Below are 19,109 nucleotides of genomic sequence, written 5' to 3' on the forward strand. Positions count from 1 at the left end.
AAGGCAGACATGGACACAGTGGGGAGAGTACAGGGAGGGAACACCAGGATGATTAAGAGACTGGACCATCTCTCCGATGAGGAAAGGCTGAGAGCTGTTCAACCTGGAAAAGAGAATGCTCAAGGGGATCTTACCAATGTGCAATAAAACAAATACCTGAAGTGAGAGTGTAAAGAGAATGGAGCCAGACTGTTTTCAGTGGTGTCCACTGACAGGACAGGAGGCAGTGGGCAGTGGGAAACCTGGGACTCTCCATCTGAATATCCAGAAACTCTTTTCTCCCTGCAGGTGACTGAGAACTGGCACAGGTTGCCCATGGGATTAAGGAGTCTCCATCCCTGGAAATACTCTCTCACCCCTAGAGATTCTGCCCTGGGGCTCTAGGTAGCCCTGCTTGAGCAGGAAGAGTGGGATCTGATGACCTCCAGAGGTCCCTTCCAACCCCAAGGGTTACTCTGTGATTCTGTAACAGAAACAGTGAAGAGCATGTGTAACACCTGGACTTTTAAAAAAGGCGACTTCAACTTTCTACTATGACAATGAGTGATTACATTTGGAAACTGTCCCTGAGATTCTGCTTGAGCTGAAGCCTGCTGTGAGTACTTTGCATTTACTGGGTAGAAACTACACCCAGGTGGATGGTTCAGAGAACAAATGTATTTAAATTAGGCATGTGGATTTGCATCTTAATCATGTTATCATGATTAAGTAGTACCTCAGCGTTACCTGAGGCAACCATAGACTACACACCTAAACGAAACCTGAAACAGTCAAAGCCCTTCTGCTTTACATATGTCAGTGCAGATTTTCACATCTGCAGGGCAAATCATAGATTGGCAAGCAGCATTTTAATGATTGAAAGAGACAGCCTTGTCCAGGACAGACCCCAATTAACTTCAGTAATGATGAATGCTTTGAAATAATGTATCCTGTTCCTGGACCATCACAAAATTAAATTTAGGCCTTGCCCTACTCCTAACATAATCAATAACAAAACCTCAGGATCAGATAGATGTCAGTAGATTTCCATGAAGTTATGACCGATTCTATGAGCCCTGGGGAGTTTAGTTATTGACAGAGTGAGTCTGTGCAATTTGCTGTTGACTCCAATGAAGTCATGGCAATTTACTGTAGCTGAGGATCTACCACCCACCACCTCCTGCTTAATAGCAAGAACAAAAGCAGTATCCATTTAGAATGGAATGGAATGGAATGGAATGGAGTGGAATGGAATGGAATAGAATAGAATAGAATAGAATAGAATAGAATAGAATAGAATAGAATAGAATAGAATAGAATAGAATAGAATAGAATAGTTTCAGTCTGTTAGGAAGGGACCTATAGTGATCATGCAGGCCAAGCCCTTTCCAGCGTTTGACCACACTCTCAGTAAAGAAATGCTTCCTAATGTCCAGTCTAAACCTCCCTGATGTAGCTTTGAACCATGTGTTATGTCACTGGATCTCAAAGAGGAGAGACCAGCATCTTCCTCTCCACTTCCCCTTCTCAGGAAGCTGTGGAAAGCAATGAGATCACCCCACAGCCTCCTTTTCTCCAAAGTTCGTAGCCACTCCTCAAGCACATTTTTTCCAGCCCTTTCACCAGCTTTGTTGCCCTCCTCTGGATGCATTCAAGGTCCTCACACCTTTCTTAAATTGTGGGGACCAGAATGGCACACAATATTCAAGATGATCCTCTCAGAAAGAGAGATCACAACTTAATGCTCTTCTGCGTTGCCTAGCCTGAGCCCCTCAGCCTGTGACAATGGCCACTTCAATATTAGAAAAGTCCCCATTTCTCCATCAGAGCTGACTCAGAACAAGTGATAACCACAGCAGCTGCCTCCTCATACACCATACACCACACATCTGCTCTCATATCTCATGTCAGGGAAGCAGCTCTTGAACCACAGGCTCCTTGGGGAATCCTTCCTTGCTGCTTCTCCCACGGTGTTTGCTGGTCAGAAGACCTCCTCACATGGGACTATGGACTCCTAGCACCATGTGGTAATCACTGCCTGGTCTTTTACCTCAGAAAACAGGGCTTTGATAAGACATTTGTGATGCCATAAAATGGATTTTTGACACTGTCACACACTCTAGCAGACACAGCCTCTACCCCCACGTTAGTGGGAATTGCACCCATACCTGCAACATGGTGTTTGGTCTTGTCTGGGAAGCTGAAATCCCAACTGAAGCAGCTCATCACAGATTGGGTTTTCAGAACTTCAGGTTGCTCTAAGATGTGGAGAACATTTCAACACTATATGGAGAAAGCTAAAAAGAGAACAAGATTAAAGATCTGGGGCTGCAGATAACTTTATATTGCCAGGAATGGTTGAGGGCTGGCAATTACAGAGCTGGCTGGAGACCTGTGTGGGACCAGCAGGTGTCCTCTCCTTCTTCACTGAAGCTGCAGAGCCAGCCTTGCTGCTACTCCTTCTGAAGTCAGGTGAATGCCCTGCTGGGGGCATTGCCAGTCAACCCCCATCCCCAAATTAGCTGATGCATGCCCAGCTCTTCAGGATCCTCTGCGGCTTTTTGTCTCCCCTTCTCCTTGACTCCTCCACAGATTTCTGAAAAGTCTAGGTGTGTGCCACTGGAAGATGAGTAACTCATCACTCTTCTCAAAAAGAAGACGATGGCAGAGAGCCAGCCCTCAGCAGAGAGGTGGGAAGTGGGTAAATCAAATATTTCTGGTGGGTGGTGGACTGTCAGTGTCTGGGAGCAGGAGAGCCAGGCAGGGGTAGCACTCACCTTTGCCTGCAGTGCTGTGAAGTCCAGGTCTCTCCTGAAGTGCTGTCAGTGTTGTTACAAATCTTTGTAATTGCTAACATGTGAGAGGAGACGGGGGCCTTTGGCACAGCTCCGTGCTGTGGAGGGGTAACTCTGCAGATCCACACTGAGTGCCTCTGGATGTGCAATGGTGCAGTCAAGATCAGCCTGAAGCTTGGCTGAAATCTTTATTCAGAGCAAATGAAGAGGAGAAAAATGTCTTCTTTGCACATTGTCAGAAAAATCACTTTGGTTTTGGAAGAGTTTTTATCAAACAGAAAAGTGGGAATTATCAGGAGCAGTCTTTCAGGATATTTGATGCTGATGCTGGTACAGTTATTTTTTCACTGTCCCAGGATACTGTGAATTGAAGCCATTTTGGTCCCACCTATGCCCTTCTGAACAGTGCTCAGAAATTTATAATAGAGAACCATCAGCTGGGAATGATTTGCCAGGTCATCATTACTGAAGAAGTAAAAGCATTTTTCTGCACAGTGTCCCCTGCTGCTTTTAGGGCAGTGTACAACTGCATTTCTCCTGCATGCTATTTAGGTTCTGCCTGTATCTTAGAAAGAGATTGGAATATTTTCTGATTTCAGCTTCTCATTACCACAAAATTATTATCTATGGATGGTCCATTGTGGAGAGGGAACCAGGGAAGAGAGTACAATAGAACTTGCTCTTTAGTTTGATTACACATTTTCTGAAAAATCAAAGAGCACTTTGTCAGAGAAGAATGAAGTATGCATTAAAGTAACATTACTTAAAATGCAAAAATATTTCATTCAAAGCAGATTAGTTCTATTCCTTTTAGAGAGATTTAGTTGTGCTTATCTCCATGGGAACACTACTATTAAAGTCACTGACAGATTTTTAAAGGTTCAAGAGAGAAGACGGGAGAAGTTTTCTTTTTCATCTCCTATCATTTCTCTCAAGACATAAAAAAATTAATAAAATGCAGTATTAATTTAAAATGTGGTATGAATAACACTGCTACTCTCAGCAACCCAGGAGAACTAATCCTACAGATTAGCTAAGAAAAAGGAACATATTTCCTATATATTTATTGCACACATCCCCTCAAACTCCCCTTTTTCTCTACAACGAACAGTGCAACTGTCAGTTTGGTTGAACCATGGTGCCAGAGCATCTAGCAAAAAACAAAAAAGCCCACAAAACAAAATCAGATAATCTTAGTCTAGCGTCAACCCAAGCGCAAAAAATTGCCTCCAGCAATGATGCTTTTCACACTTTGTACAAAGATTGATCTGACCAAGTCTGGCAGATGTGAAGTTGCAGTAACAAACACTATTAAATGACAAAATGGCAGATGTACAGAGAGCAAGACATGGTGCTGTGACTTGCAAGACATCATAATTGTTGAGAAGCATTAGGGGGTTTTAACATCACCTCTGTGCCACTGCTTCCACCTTCTTGGGAGATCCACGAAGAGCTGTGAGCCTAAGGAGGGTTTTTTGTTTTGTTTTGTCACTCTTTCAACACTGCCATGTGCCCAAACAGATTGGATCATTGAGCCAGTGTTTTCCTTAGGATGCTGTGGACTTGAAATCAGAACTGAAATAAAAATGAGCTGTTGTGTTGCCTAAACGTGGTGATGACATTCTGTTCCAGATGTCCACGACAATGACCTCATCTAAACCCACAGTTCTCTACACTTCAGTCTTTTTCAGACAAATACTGGGAGGGGGAAAAAAACAAGAAAGAAAAGAACAAGTGATCTCATAATGATTTTGATGAAAGCAGCTGCCCACTTCAGCTAATGCTGCACTCAAAGCGTGAATGGAATGGGAAGGTTTTTAATTTAATGGGATCCATTTCAGGCTCCTCAAGTTAAACTGCCTGTAAGGAGGAAATGTAGATCAGTCCAATGGCTTCCTGAAACTCCAGCAGACAGGCAAGATCCCTTCTTTTAGGGGAACTTATATGGGCATAAATTATTGAGTAAGACAACTGTATGAGCATGAAAAAATAGATAAAATGCTGTGTTTGGGAACCTCCTGCAGCTAGACTGGGGGAAGTGAAGGGTTACCATGGTTCCTTTGCTTATTAAGGCACTCTGCTCCCTAAGTCCTGTAAATCAAATCAGTCAGAAGTGACAGTATCCCTAAAAGTCTCTACTAATACACCTAATAAATTTTCCCTTCTTTGTTTCTTGTTCTCTTTAAGGAAGCATGCAGCAAGTACAAAATCTTTTCACGTTCTAGTTTGCTTCACCTTCAGTCAAAATGTTGGGTTATACCATCACTAAAATCTAGATGCTTACAAGAGCAAAACAGAAGCACTGCCAAGAAATGCACCCAATGGCAGAGCACACTTAACAGGAGGTAAGTTGCCAAGCAGTTTTGATTCTCTCCCTTTTTTTTTTTTTTATTTTCTCTCTAATTTATGTTATGGGAAAGCCTTTTAGTGAGAATTGGAAATGACCAGACTCTCAGCCTTTCCTAGCACTTTCCAGTGAACAACTGCCCGTTCCTTCCTCCCACTTCACTCATCATCATGTGCAAAGGGAAGAGCATTAGTGAAACTCAGATATTGCATTACCAGAGAGCTGAAGCAGACAGAGCTCCCTGCAAGCTGAAGCACAGTTCCAGCATTCACCAACAAAGGAGCAGAGGCTTTGTCTTCTTTGAAAAATTTCCTATGTACTTGCCATCGTGGCAAACAAACCAGTGGTGACTTTGCTGTTGTTTTTAATATTGACTGCATTAGCTCAATGCTCAGGCTTACATGGTGCAATGTCATCAAAGACAGCTCCCACTGATGGATTATTTTTGGCTCCCAGTATAGATGACAGCTGTATATTTACACTGTGTTTGGCAAGAAGGGATTTTTTAGAATATTGCCAAATACAAACAGAGCTGGAAATGTGACAGTTTCCTAAAAAATAATTCCAGGAAGGAAAGTCCATGATAACAACAAGATACAAAGCAGTCGTGTGACTTTTAGACATGCTTAACTCTTTTTATATTCTACCTTTGGAACTCATTACTGTGAGCTTTCTCTGATTTCAGTTTAATTATATTTTGCATTCTGGATCCTTAGAAAACTTCTCCCTTACTGCACATTAGTCATCTTCTCTCTGATTTAAAAATGTTATCTAATTTCCTTATTGAATAGAATATATTTAGGTCTTCTAGCTATGTTTTCTAGCTATTTAGACTCCCCTTTGTTTATTACTATAAAATCAATTTAGGCAAAAACCAAATAAAACATTGCAACTTGATTCTTTTTTTCTCTTTTTCTATAATTATCTGTCTGAATGTAACAAAGGAGATAGTTGCAACTTCTTCACTTTTTATTTTTAGCATGGTGTTTCCCTTGTTAATGAGCTATGCTTGCAATTTCTGTCCATACTCTCTATTTCTTCATTTTCCTTAATTCCAAAATGGTCTGTGGGTGGATTTTCCTGAAGTCATAAAGCAGTGACACAGCTATTTCCTGTTGCCATCAAAATTCTGTAACAGAATTTCTCTCTCTACAAGTTACTTGGAGTACAGCCACAAAAAAAAAAAAAAAAAAAAAAAAAAAAAAAAAAAAAAAAGAGAGAGAGAGAGAGAGAAATAAAATACCTAAGTTGATTGGATTCATAAAAACTTTTCAGTAGCCACATAGACTTTGTGCCTTCAGTTCTGCAGATCTACAATGATTCCAGATAAGTGAGTAAACTGAGAACCTGTTCACTTGCCAAAACAAACAAAAAAAACCCTAAACAAACAAACAAACCCCTGAGAAATTTAAGATCAGATCTGTTCCAGAAAAAGGGGCTGTATTTTTCCACTTAAATATGCCATAGGAAAAAGGAACGGGTAAGATGGATCATTTAGTCCATTTTAGCCAGATCACATTTATTTTTAGCCTATGGAATTGGCACAGATGAGTAACAGAAGCAGAATACCTTCAGCTACGTTTCCAAATTTACATACAATTCCTAGTAGGAATACCAAATGTCACCTTTTAGCTCAGCAGAGTTTTTTGTAGCTGAAACCCTTGCTGTGAAAACCCAGAATTATTTACAATGCACACGGCTTTTAACTCTTTGCAAGGGTTTTTTAAAAACAAAATTTCACCTAATTCTGGAATACCTACAGTATCGCTCATAAATAATCCTGCACGTGTTTCTCTGATGTGCTAAAGCCTCCATAGCTGTTAAAGCCGGATTCAGCATCATCTGTCACCCATCTGTGCTGCTCCCAGCGCCGGACCCGGCTCTTCCCTGCTTCTGGGGCAGGTCAGGAGCAGCTCCCGAAACCCCTGGGTTCTGCCAATGCAAACCAGACTGAGGGGACTGGAAACAACAGAGCAGAGCCATTGGGAGGTGGAGATGGCTCTTTCTTCACCCAGCTGCAATCTCCTTTATCTCTCTTCCTTGCTGAAGGAGGTGATGGTAATCACCACCTGCAGGAACAGATAAGAAGGACAAGATATTGTAACAGGATCTTTAAAACTCTGCTCTCGCTGGCCATTACTCTGATCAATTGCGCGAAAATGACTCTCCAAAGTGGTAATAAGCTGAAAATGTTAGGCTGTCCTTTTAAATAAAGCAACAGCACCGCAAGAACAATTGTGATTGTTAAAATACCAAGGCTCCTCTAAATGAATGTATCTGTGATATGACACAGTATGAGGTCAGATGAAGCAACTGTAACCAAGGAGGAACACCTCGAGAGAACAATGAAAACTTCTAGATCTGCTGCAAAATACTTTTTTTTTTTCAAGTGGATGTTTGCAGAAGGAAGTACAAAGAGATAGAAGTTATTCAGGAAAAACAAAACTATTTTAGTCTACTGTGGGTTTTCTTTGTTTTAAAATTATAGGTTCTCTGTGTGATTCATAGGATCTTCTATAAGCTTGCATTTTTTAGAATTAACAGGTCCCAACACGCCTGTATCTTCTTGACCCAGGTACTAGGTCCAAACGCACAGGATGGCATTATTATGAGCTGAGTAGCTTTCAAATGTTACAGATATCTGCTGTCAAAGAGATATCAAACATTCCTGAGGGCCAAGGGATCCTAGAAACAAGTATTTCTGTAATCAGCTGCTGGCCCTCTCTGTCACAGGGTCTGTTCCACAATAAATATCCCATTGCTTTGCCTGGCTGTGCTCCCGACCCTTGGGAAAGGGCAGCTCCCGTGTGAGCTCTGCTTGGGTTTGGCCTCGCCTTTGGCCCTGGAGGTGACAGATGGCACCGCTCAGGTCTTTGGGCAGGGACTGCCCTGTCACGTCTGACCCTGAACAAAGCCCAGACCGGCTCCTGCTGCCCGGGGCAGGGTGTTCCCAGCCCAGACACAGCCAGGGCTCACCGGCCGCCTCCTTTCCGGCGCGCTGGTTGTGAACGCACGGCGCTCCAGCTACCTGCCGGGGGAGACAGGCAAGGAAACAGCATCCCTGCCAGCTCGGCTTTGCATCAGGACCTGACCGGCTGCATTCCTGCAGAAGTCAACTCCCATCCCAAGCTACTCAGCATCTTGCCTTGAGGTGCTGCAGCTTCCAGAGAGAACAGTTCTCAGAATAAGCTGTGATGAGAAAAAAAGCAGTGCTGAGGAAAGGTTCGAGTGCCCTACACCCAGCTCCCTGCTCCTCCAAGGGACCAAGGGCAGCAGCTGTGAGCACGCAGGGCTCCTTTTGCCCAGGCTAACTGATGCTGAGAAATAAAGTCCTGTCACCAGGGAGGTTCCAAAAGGCATAAAAAGCCACAGCTTCCAGACACCATGTCCTGCTGCAAAGCCATGCCTACCCTGCCAGCCCCATTGAGGCAGGGAATATGACCAGGGCTGGGAAGGAGAAGGTCCCACTCCAGGTGTGGTCAGAGAATTCTCCCAGTGGCCACAGCATCCCATGAAGTCCTGTGGGGATGGTGGCCCTGGGGTCACCACATCCTCCATGGGAACCCCTGGTCTGGCATGGCCAGGTGTGGGGCTGGGGGCTCAGGCAGGAGCTGGGGGCTCAGGCAGGAGCTGGGGGCTCAGGTAGGAGCTGGGGGCTCAGGAAGGAGCTGGGGGCTCAGGCAGGAGCTGGGGGCTCAGGCAGGGGCTGGGAGCTCAGGCAGGAGCTGGGCGTTCAGGAAGGAGCTGGGGGGTTAAGGAAGGAGCTGGGTGGCTCAGGCAGGAGCTGGGAGCTCAGGAAGGAGCTGGGTGGCTCAGGCAGGAGCTGGGAGCTCAGGAAGGTGCTGGGAACTCAGGCAGGAGCTGGGGGCTCAGGCAGGAGCTGGGGACTCAGGCAGGAGCTGGGAACTCGGGAAGGTGCTGGGGGTTCAGGCAGGAGCTGGGGGCTCAGGCAGGAGCTGGGGGCTCAGGCAGGAGCTGGGAGCTCAGGCAGGAGCTGGGCGTTCAGGAAGGAGCTGGGGGGTTAAGGAAGGAGCTGGGTGGCTCAGGCAGGAGCTGGGAGCTCAGGAAGGAGCTGGGGGTTCAGGAAGGTGCTGGGGGCTCAGGCAGGGGCTGGGGGCTCAGGCAGGAGCTGGGGGCTCAGGCAGGGGCTGGGGGCTCAGGCAGGAGCTGGGGGCTCGGGCAGGAGCTGGGGGCTCGGGCAGGAGCTGGGGGCTCAGGCAGGGGCTGGGGGCTCAGGAAGGTGCTGGGAACTCAGGCAGGAGCTGGGGGCTCAGGCAGGAGCTGGGGGCTCAGGCAGGAGCTGGGAACTCAGGAAGGAGCTGGGAACTCAGGAAGGTGCTGGGGGCTCAGGCAGGAGCTGGGAACTCAGGAAGGAGCTGGGAACTCAGGAAGGTGCTGGGGGCTCAGGCAGGAGCTGGGGGCTCAGGCAGGAGCTGGGGACTCAGGCAGGAGCTGGGGGCTCAGGCAGGAGCTGGGAGCTCAGGCAGGAGCTGGGGGTTCAGGCAGGAGCTGGGAACTCAGGCAGGAGCTGGGAACTCAGGCAGGAGCTGGGAGCTCAGGCAGGAGCTGGGGGTTCAGGCAGGAGCTGGGAACTCAGGAAGGTGCTGGGGACTCAGGCAGGAGCTGGGGGCTCGGGCAGGAGCTGGGAACTCAGGCAGGAGCTGGGAACTCGGGAAGGTGCTGGGGGTTCAGGCAGGAGCTGGGGGCTCAGGCAGGAGCTGGGGGCTCAGGCAGGAGCTGGGGACTCAGGCAGGAGCTGGGGGCTCAGGCAGGCTGCCCGGTCCCCAGGGCTGACCAGTGGGGACAGGAACTCTGCCCTGCAGCCCTGTCAGGATGGCACAGGCCAGGGCACACACACTGGACCCACATGTTGTCCATGAAATGGGAATCGTGATCTGGTGTGCAACATACCAAGAATTGCACACTCAAGAGAGATATTGATTATTTATTTCAGGGTTGTGCAAGCTTGGGTGCTCTGTGTTATTGAATAAATCAAGCACAAGCCACCAGAGTTTCTGCACCATTATTCATAAACAGAAATTCAGAGTTAGCAACTTCCCAAGCTCAGCTTCTTTACTAGTATTGGTTAGTTATTTCCATACAAGTTACATAACCCCAGCTAACACTGAGATAACATGCTCAGAGGAAGGGTCTTCATCTGGGCAGGGATCTTTCTGACCTGTAGGTGTGATCTTTAGTATTACACTTAAGATGGTTCAGCAAAAGGATACTTGGACCTAGAGTATTTTAGGAAAGGAGCCTCTGGAGCAGGTCCAGTGGAAAACAGGTCCAGTGGAAGGATACCTGGGGGACTGGAGCATCTCTCTTATGAGGAAAGGCTGAGGGAGCAGGTCGTGTTCAGCCTCGAGAAAACCCGAGTGAGAGGGGACCCCATCAACGTCTACAAGTATCTGAAAGGAGGGTGGCAAGAGGATGGAGGAGGGTCCTTCTTGGTAGTGCTGAGTGATAGAACAAGAGGCAATGGGCTCTTGTTCTATCACTCAGAGAAACTGATGCACAGGAACTGATGCACAGGAAGCTCCCCCTGAACACGAGGAAGAACTTCACTGTGCAGTGACCACACACTGGAACAGGTTGCCTAGAGAGGCTGTGGAGCCTCCCTCACTGGAGACATCCAAAGCCATCAGGATGCCATCCTGTGCCATGTGCTCTGGGGTGACCCTGCTCGTTGTGGTCCCAGACCCATTCCGAGATCCTGTGATTCTGTGCACATAGACAGACACTAACACCGCCACGTGCTGCGTGGTTGAAGCTCCTTAGCACCAGCAGGTCTGTGAGGGAGGGATGAGGGAGGGATGCTGCGTGGTTGAAGCTCCTTAGCACCAGCAGGTCTGTGAGGGAGGGATGAGGGAGGGATGCTGCCTGTCCCACTGACTATGGCTCCTTTGTCGTGCTTGAAGGCAGACACAGATGTGACACCAAAGAACCTCCTGACCAGGGATAACACACACAGACACAGACACACAGACAGCCACACACAGACACAGGCACAGACACACAGACAGCCACACACACACACACACACACACACACACACGAAAGTGCCGACGCGGACGCGCAGCCCACGCCGCCCCTCACGCTCTCCGCGGCGAATCTGCCGCTACGGGGCGCCGCCCGGCCCAACTTTCCTGCGCGCGGCCCTGCCCACGTCGGAGCGCGCGGGCGCCGCGCGGTGGGCGTGGCCGGAGGCGCTCCGAGGGACGCGCCGGGCCCGGGGAGGAGGAGCGGGAGCGGCAGCGGGATCGGCCCTTCCCCGCCGCCGGGGCGAGGCCGCAGCGGAGCGGGGCGGGGGGTGGCCGGGTCCGGCCCATGGACCGTCCGTGCCCGACGCGGAGCCCGTGGAAGGAGCCGCTCGGCCGCGGGAGGCGGCGCGGGGCGGCTGAGAGCGGCTGAGCCCCGGGGCCTTCGCTTCGCCCCGTCCCGTGCGCGCCCCGCGCCCGCCGCCCGAGCGGCACCATGTCGGCCAAGGTGCGGCTGAAGCGGCTGGAGCAGCTGGTGCTGGACGGGCCGCAGCGGCACGACAGCGTGCTGAGCGTGGAGACCCTGCTCGACCTCCTGGTCGGCGTCTACGCCGAGTGCAGCCGCGACTCGCCGCTCCGCCGCGACCGATACGTGTCCGACTTCCTCGAGTGGGGTGAGCCCGGCGGGGGCCGCGGGGCGGGGGCTGCGCGCGGTGCCCGTGCGGGGCGGCGGGAGGCCGGGGGCGGCCCGGCCCCGCCGTGCGCTCCCACCGCCGCTCCCGGCAGCGGCCGGAGACGCCGCCCCTGGATGCGGCGCCTCCCTGGGGAACACCCCCGCCGCCAGCCGGGCCTTGACCCTCCCGGTCTCCTCCCTCGGTCCCAGGCGAACCGCTTGGCAGCCGGCAGCGGCGGAGTGTCCTTGGCCTGAAACCGTGCTCGGCTTAGCCCCGAACGTCAGGCTAATCCCGTGCTCCTCGGAGGGTTTCCTACCTGGGGGAGGGGAGCAGGGCAGAGCACCGGGCTCAGGCTTTGAAATGTTGCTCTGGTGCCGGCTCCTTGCTTTAGAGAGGGCGTGTGTGTGTGTGTGTGGCTGGAAGAAACAACAGTTCCCGTTCATCGTGCTGTCTTTCTTAATTTGGGCATGCCCCCCAAGGACAGAGTATTTCTAGGCAGCCTTTCTAAGAGCTTTGTTTAATGGTTCCCTACTGTTAAGCAGCCTGATAACGAGAGACCTCCAATAGTCCGGAGCATGCTGACAAAAGAAGATGTGGATACTTTTGATGGCACTTAGGATAAAAGTTTTCCATCCAATGTTGGTTAGTTAAGGCTGTTGACTAGAGGTATGTGGAGAGCAGGGATCCTGCTGCATGTCTAAATGAATTTATGTTAAAAAGGCCATGGTGGCTGACTGGTTTATTCAGCTGAGTAAGTTATGAATAATAATGTGTGACGAAGGTGACTTAACTTCTCCATGGAATAAGAATTGGAGGGGAGGGAGGAGTGATCATTGCTCACGAGAACGTTGCCCCGTTTATCAGCTGTTCCATGCATGTACAGTTAATTAGGCTTCAAAAGAGCACTCTTAAAAAATCAAAAAACAACAAAAAATCCCCCCAACCAACAAAACAAAGGATTTCCTAAGGGAGAGGGAGGGGCAGATTTACTTCAGTAAATGCAAATGTGTGTCTTTAGCACTAGAGACCAGAGCACTAACATGAAGGGACAGCTGGTTCTCCTTAATTTCTGTGGGGACCACCACTCTTTGTCATACACTAACAAACTAAGAGGATTCACTTCCTGGACTCTCCTATTGACGTCAGTAATGCGATTGCCAACTGAATAATTAACCACTTTATCACATCTGCCCCGCAAGGCTGCAGCCTGGGGAACATTGATTATTTGTTTTGTCATGGGAGCTTTGTATGTCTTCTGCAAAGAGCATTCAGGGCCTTTTGTTTTCTAGCTGATGGCTTGAAGGAGTGAGCACCAGCAAATTGTTAAGTGTGATAGATCAGACTGCAGCATACTTTGAAAACTGAAGTTGGAAGGATTTGGGGCAGGCCAGAGAATGATATGCTTTTTCAATAGCACTGCTGGTGGTTGTGTCTTACTGATTGATCCCAGCGTTGTCATTTTTTGTGCGATGGAGAGGCCGATTATCCAATTGTTTATAAAATCGCTTCTTTTAATTCTATTTATTGTGCTCACTGAATGTGAAAAGGTTACTGACTTGATGAAAAGTATAGCTCGCAATAAAAACAGTGTGTAGGTTTTACTGCAGTGTGGGATTACCCTGCTATAACAAAGTGCCTATTCAATAAATAATTGAAATGTATGTGAGCTACCATCTGGTGCTGCAGAGTAGGGATAAAAGTTTGTAATCCAGGCTCTTGATGGTAAAGGGTGGACCTAAGTCTGGACTGGATATTTGTGTTCCATCAACAAGGGATACCCTTAAAACCAATTACAGTTGATACTGTGTGTTCCTTCCTTTCCTTCAAGCTGTTAAAAACAAGTAAGTGCCAGCAATGAGACACCTTTTATCTGTGTCCTAATGCCCTCACAGTGTGTTTCCACTGACAAGGAACTTGTTTCTGCCTCCAGCTAATAAGGAAAATATCATGCCAAACATGCTAATCTTCCTTATGTCATGATGTGTCTTAATTACAGCCTGATTTGCTGTTAGAAGATATTGTGGATTAATGTGCACAAGTTTTCTGTGCTGTTATGTGTCTGTAGAAGCATCAGAGTGTAGTTAAATATTTGGGATATACTTTGAAGATCAGTGTTTCTTTATCAGCTGGAGACAGAAGGAATTTCCTTTTGACAAAATGGAGACTTACCACTGACAATGGAAATAAGCTGCATAGGTATTAAATTTGAATTAAGAGGAGCTATATAACAAACATTTTTTTTACAATTGTGATTTTAAAACTGGGTGTGAGGTATCACACCTGTGAAATTCCCTGGAAATGATTCAGCGTGGCTAATGGACTTGCTTGCCTTCCTAATTGGCCAGAGAAAATGGAGTTCAGGCGTGGTAGGGGAGGCAGGGTTATTTCTCTGGCTGTGGGGTGCAGAGGAGATTGTGAGCTGTGTGGTGTAGTTGCTGGACATGGATATCTCTGCTTTCTGACAGAGCATGGTGCTGCTCATACTCTGTAGCTGGTGGATGCTGGAGAAATGGGGAGTCCACAAAATTAAGTCCCATGTTCATCTTGTGAGACTTTGGCCACCTCCTCTCTATTCAACATCTGTGGAAGCTTTGCACCTTACCTGTGGAGGCTGATAAACTCCAAATGGTGCATCCCATTGCTTCTGTCCTATTAATGCCTCTGTTGCTTCCTGGTAGTCCTGCCACAGGCTTAAATCCTCTTCCTATTTGCTAACCATAGAAGAGCTCAGGGTGTGGTCCTTTGCCTTGAGGCAGCTTGTGGCTTCCATTGCTTTACAAATCTTGTAAGAATCTGCCATTTTAACCTTGTCAATTATAGCTTTCCCATGGTGAATGGAGCTTTCAAACAGACTGTTCTTTCCCTACACTGGATGTATAATACACATATCTTTATGCCAAGTGTCTTTGGAGAAGAGCTAGCTGAACTGCAAATGAGGAGTCCAAAGTCCTTTTCTTCTAGTTATTTTTATTTATAACTTCTGTTGAATAAGCTCACACCCAGTTGGTTATCACTGTTACATTGTTTCTATAAAAGATATTGAAATAATGCTCAGTATTCTTAATGGGAATTGAATCCAAGTCTGTTAGGTAACAGACCCATGTCTACATGCTCAGAAAGAACTTCCCAAATCTGTGCTTAGTGTCTTTTAAACTGTAGGAGCTGCATCTGCTGCTCCTAGAGTGAGGTATAGCAAAGAGTCCTGTTTATTCCAGTTGGCTTTGCTCATTCCTGTCTGAAAGTGGGACTGCCTGGAGCTGTCAGCAGGCACTGAGGAGGCTGCATGGACTTTGGATTTACCTGATGGACCGTGGGTGCTGCAGTGTGTGTTGTCCCTGCACTGCAGAGGGATGTCCCAAGAGACCTTTCCTGCAGAAAATGCTGTCCCTTGTTTACCCTGACAAGGACAGAAGCACAAGAGTGCTAGAGCAGCACAGTCACAGCTCAGGTGTCTGCACCACCTGTCCTCCAGCTTTCAGGTACAGCATGTTCCTCCCCACGGAGCCTCTCCTTCTCACACTGAGCCATCTGAGTCTTGCATAACCCTGTGCTGGAGTGGCTGCTTGCAGGGCACCTTGCTGGCTGGCATCACTTCTGTGCTGCTTGACATCACCTTGTTTTTCAGGAGTTATCTTAGCAGGCTGTGGCTGGTGCTCGCTGCCCCTTCCTTCCAGTCACCAGGGACTGGCACAACCGGCTGCTCCGATTTTGGGCAGCTGCTTGTCACAATTGCAGCCAGCAGTCAAACACCTTCAGAGGAGTCTCAGGAATGGGCTCTATTTGTATTCAAAATGATCTTGGTGCTGTACAGCCTCTCTTGCTTCAGCCTTTGTTTCCTCTGACCCTGTTTGATACTGCTGGCCTGCTGCAGAGGGCAAGGTGGCACGTGTCCCCAAACACTTCATGCAGTGTTGTCTCACTCCCAGACTCTGTCCTGGCTGGTTCTCTCTGTGGCAGCACCTCAAAACCCATGTCAGAGTAGTTTAGTAGTTTGTTGGTTTTGTTTGATGCAGACTCACAAAACACTTCTGTGGAATGTTTCTCCTCATTTGTTATGACCTGTCAGTTTGAATGCTGACTTACCTTCTGTGTTCCCAGCTAGAGTGGTGTTCTGCTTTTGGATGGTGGTGGTGGAGTTTTTTGTCTCTGTGTTTCTTTTTATTTTTTCGTGAGAGGAACTCTAAGGATGCTGAAGCTGTGGGGAACACGAAGAAGATGCAGATGATTAGCACAAGTAGGCCAGCTTGGTACTTGCTGCTGAGCTCTTGAAGACAGTCTGGCATAATAGTGGAAGCTGTTGTAGTAACATCAATATATTCCCAGTGTGGACTAGAAGAGAGAAAAAATGTACACACAGAGTGCTCAAAGCAACCTCTAGCCTGGCCCTGAATTGCCACTTTTGGATATATATTTGTTCACTTGAGTCTGGACCATAGATGGAAAAAGTCATGCACAGAGCATTGGCTGGGAAGGGCTGCTGTGCTGGTGCAGTGATCACAACTCTAAGTCACTGTTGGGACTGGTGCTTCAAGTTTGGATCTTCCACTTGGAGGGGCTCTGTGAGCTCTGCAAGTTGACTCCAAGGCCTAGTCTATATTCCTTTCAGTTCTGCTTAAAGAGACACCTTAACCTTTCAGATAAAAAAATACCTAATTAGGGGAGGGATAACCTTGCAGGGAGGCCTTTCTGTCAGAGCAGTGCAGAGCCTGTTCTCTTAGCCTGAGAGCAGTGGTGTTCAGAAGTGTACATGTGAGCCTGAGAAAGGTTCCATCCTGCACTAGAGCATCTTCTAAACCAGCTGCAGGGTTGACCTGCTCCTGTGCCACACAGAAAAAGCTGTACTGGAAAAAGCACTGGCTAAGGGCAGGGGCACAGTGTGTGACAAGTGTGCTGCTAGCATGGAAGGCAGAACTGTCCTCAAGTGGTTTTGAGATAACCTCAGAGCTCATGGACTTTTAGGGCTGTTTATGAGGATCTGTTGGTCTTTTGGGGTTACACCAGGAAAAACTGTCACTTGATAACATGTCATATCTCTTGACTTGAGGGCTTAAATTCCTTTACTCCTTCCCTTTGGCACTCCTCTCCTTCCCCTGCTTGCAGAAATACACATAAAAATTCAGGAAGGGGCCCCAGGCTCTGCCAGCTCATATAATGTCCTTCTCTGTGCAGGCAGAAGCTGTGCAGTGAGTGATAAGCCTGTTGGGCACGTGTGTGAAGTGACAGTGGTTGGATAATGAAGAACAAGAAAACTGAATTTCAGGTTTTGGCTAAGTCCCCTCTACATCATCCTCTATCCACCAAAGCCTGCTATGATTCCTTATACCAGAGCCAGTGGCAGGAGGGTGTGCACTGGGGGCACTGGGGCAGGGTACAGCTGCAGGTGCCTTGCACATGTCCTGCAGAGGTGAGTGATGGTGGTGACCATGGGGCTTCTTGTGCAGTGTGGATGCAGCTGGAGCTCTGCCCTGGTGGGGCACCATAGCTTGGATCACCTTCTGTAACGATGGTCATCTGGCAGAACAGTGTGAGCCTGGCTGCTGAACCCCAGTTTCCTGCACTCTCTGCTTTGATGAAACTGGTTTTGTTCTTTCCAAAGATGTATGTTTGGGCTACTTCAACATGAATTAATCCTAACTGCCAGGTTAGCTTTGACAGCATTGTAGTCAGAGCTAGTGACGTGAGGGCATGTGGTTAAAATCCTGCTGCTGTGTGATGCTGGACTCTTTACAGGACAAGTGTTTTAATCTGTTCTTTTTAGAATGAGACAGAATCTTTTAATGACTTTTTCAGTAAAACTTCATGCTGTGAAGCACTGGGACTGGATGTTGCAGTCATGTTTTAGTAGTGGCAAAGCAACAGGGTCTGGGGGATGAGAGGCCCCCTGGCATGTGCTGGTAAAGTGACAGATGGCCTGGGTGAACATTGTCTTTTGTCCCAAAGAAGGAAGTCACTATTGCTTTTCTCCTGTGCATGAAGGTGCTAATAAATAGCACCAGTCTTTAGTTAGGGCTTGAGGAATTATGTGGTGTATTGAAGGAAGGCAGGGATCTATAGTTTGCATTTAAATTTTGTTTATCTATGAAAACTCAGAAGGGGGTAAATAAGCTACTGATAAGTTTCTCTTCATACAGGAAAATATGTGTGCAGCTAGTAGTTTCTAGATGGTACATGATAAAGTGTAAGATTGTAATGCAGATTTCATAAGCATCCATAAATATAACTTTTTTCTGTCTTGTTTCACTTGCAAATCTAAATTATTTTCATATTGAGTTTTCACAGATAATATTAAGATAAAATATTTTGCAAAAAAATAACTCAGTTTGCATCCTTAAAACTTGCATGGTTGTCAGAGTTAAACACTGTCAGTGGAAATGTCTTGAAAGTCAATTTAATCAACAGATCTAGTACAATGAACTTTTTTATCAAATTAAGTTGAACTAATCTATTTTTGCAAACAATTAATGTGTGGCATGGAGTCAGTTTCTTCCACACCTACTAAAATAAATGACTTTAATTGTGTGAATCAGAACTGAAAATACTTGTTTCATTGGCTGTTTTTAGCAAGTTACTTCTACTTTATAGTTGAATATTAATATTTTAGGTTTTAGGAATGTTGATCTGTAATTGAGATTAGCTGGGAATGCTAACTACAGATTCTTTAAATTTATAAAAAATTACACTTTTTCCCTTGCATGTAATTTGAGGCAATTTATGCAAGCTGTTTTAAGATGGGTGTTACAAAAAGCAAGAATTATAAAACTTAACAATTGCAAATTTGTCTGTGCCATTAACAGAATGCAGTGCCTAGGATTATGAAAAATTTTATGGGTTCATCTTTTTCATTACCAAAGTCTGAAAAAATCAGTAGGACAATGGACCACAAATAAATTGTTTAGAAAACTAGAAGGACTTGTTCAAGCTTTTTAATGTATTTTTGCTTTTGATAATACTTTAAATAGAATTGACATTTGTTTCCTAAGTCTCATAAGGTACACTTGGGAGTTCCAATGTATTCTTGATTTACCAAAGGGCTTGTATCATGCTCACTGTTATGTCCCACTGAAGTGCTAGGGGGTTTGCATTTTATTTTTTATATATATATTTATATATATATATATTTTTAAGGGATTTAATTTAAAATATTCTCCAGGTCTGAGAATTTTTATGTACATTTGCTCTGTGGTTCAATGTGATCTGTGCATTTTTTAGCTGTCTCCTAACACTAAAAGCTTCCAGCCCATTTTTCTCATCAGCATATGCAGATTGCCAGAATGCAGGCTTTCATTTCTAAAGATCTTGTTCACTATAATGAATGTAGCTTTCTTCAGTAGGA

General features: G+C 46.8%; 1 protein-coding gene across 14 annotated transcripts in view; it reads left to right on the top strand.

Moving 5' to 3' along the window:
• The first annotated feature begins 11,552 nt into the window (after window positions 1-11,552).
• Window positions 11,553-19,109, top strand: part of CDC42BPB (CDC42 binding protein kinase beta) — a 90,840-nt gene continuing 83,283 nt past the window's right edge. For 6 of the 14 annotated variants that reach the window (XM_063159900.1, XM_063159904.1, XM_063159902.1 and 3 more), the window contains exon 1: window positions 11,554-11,776. In XM_063159900.1, coding sequence (XP_063015970.1) covers window positions 11,599-11,776 — 178 coding nt within the window. In that variant the 5' untranslated portion in view covers window positions 11,554-11,598. Of the gene's footprint in view, window positions 11,777-19,109 lie in introns of all 14 variants that reach the window. The other 8 variants (XM_063159903.1, XM_063159906.1, XM_063159912.1 and 5 more) reach the window with 4 other exon arrangements.

Source organism: Melospiza melodia, chromosome 6 (assembly GCF_035770615.1).
Source record: "Melospiza melodia melodia isolate bMelMel2 chromosome 6, bMelMel2.pri, whole genome shotgun sequence".
Taxonomy (NCBI): Eukaryota; Metazoa; Chordata; class Aves; order Passeriformes; family Passerellidae; genus Melospiza; species Melospiza melodia.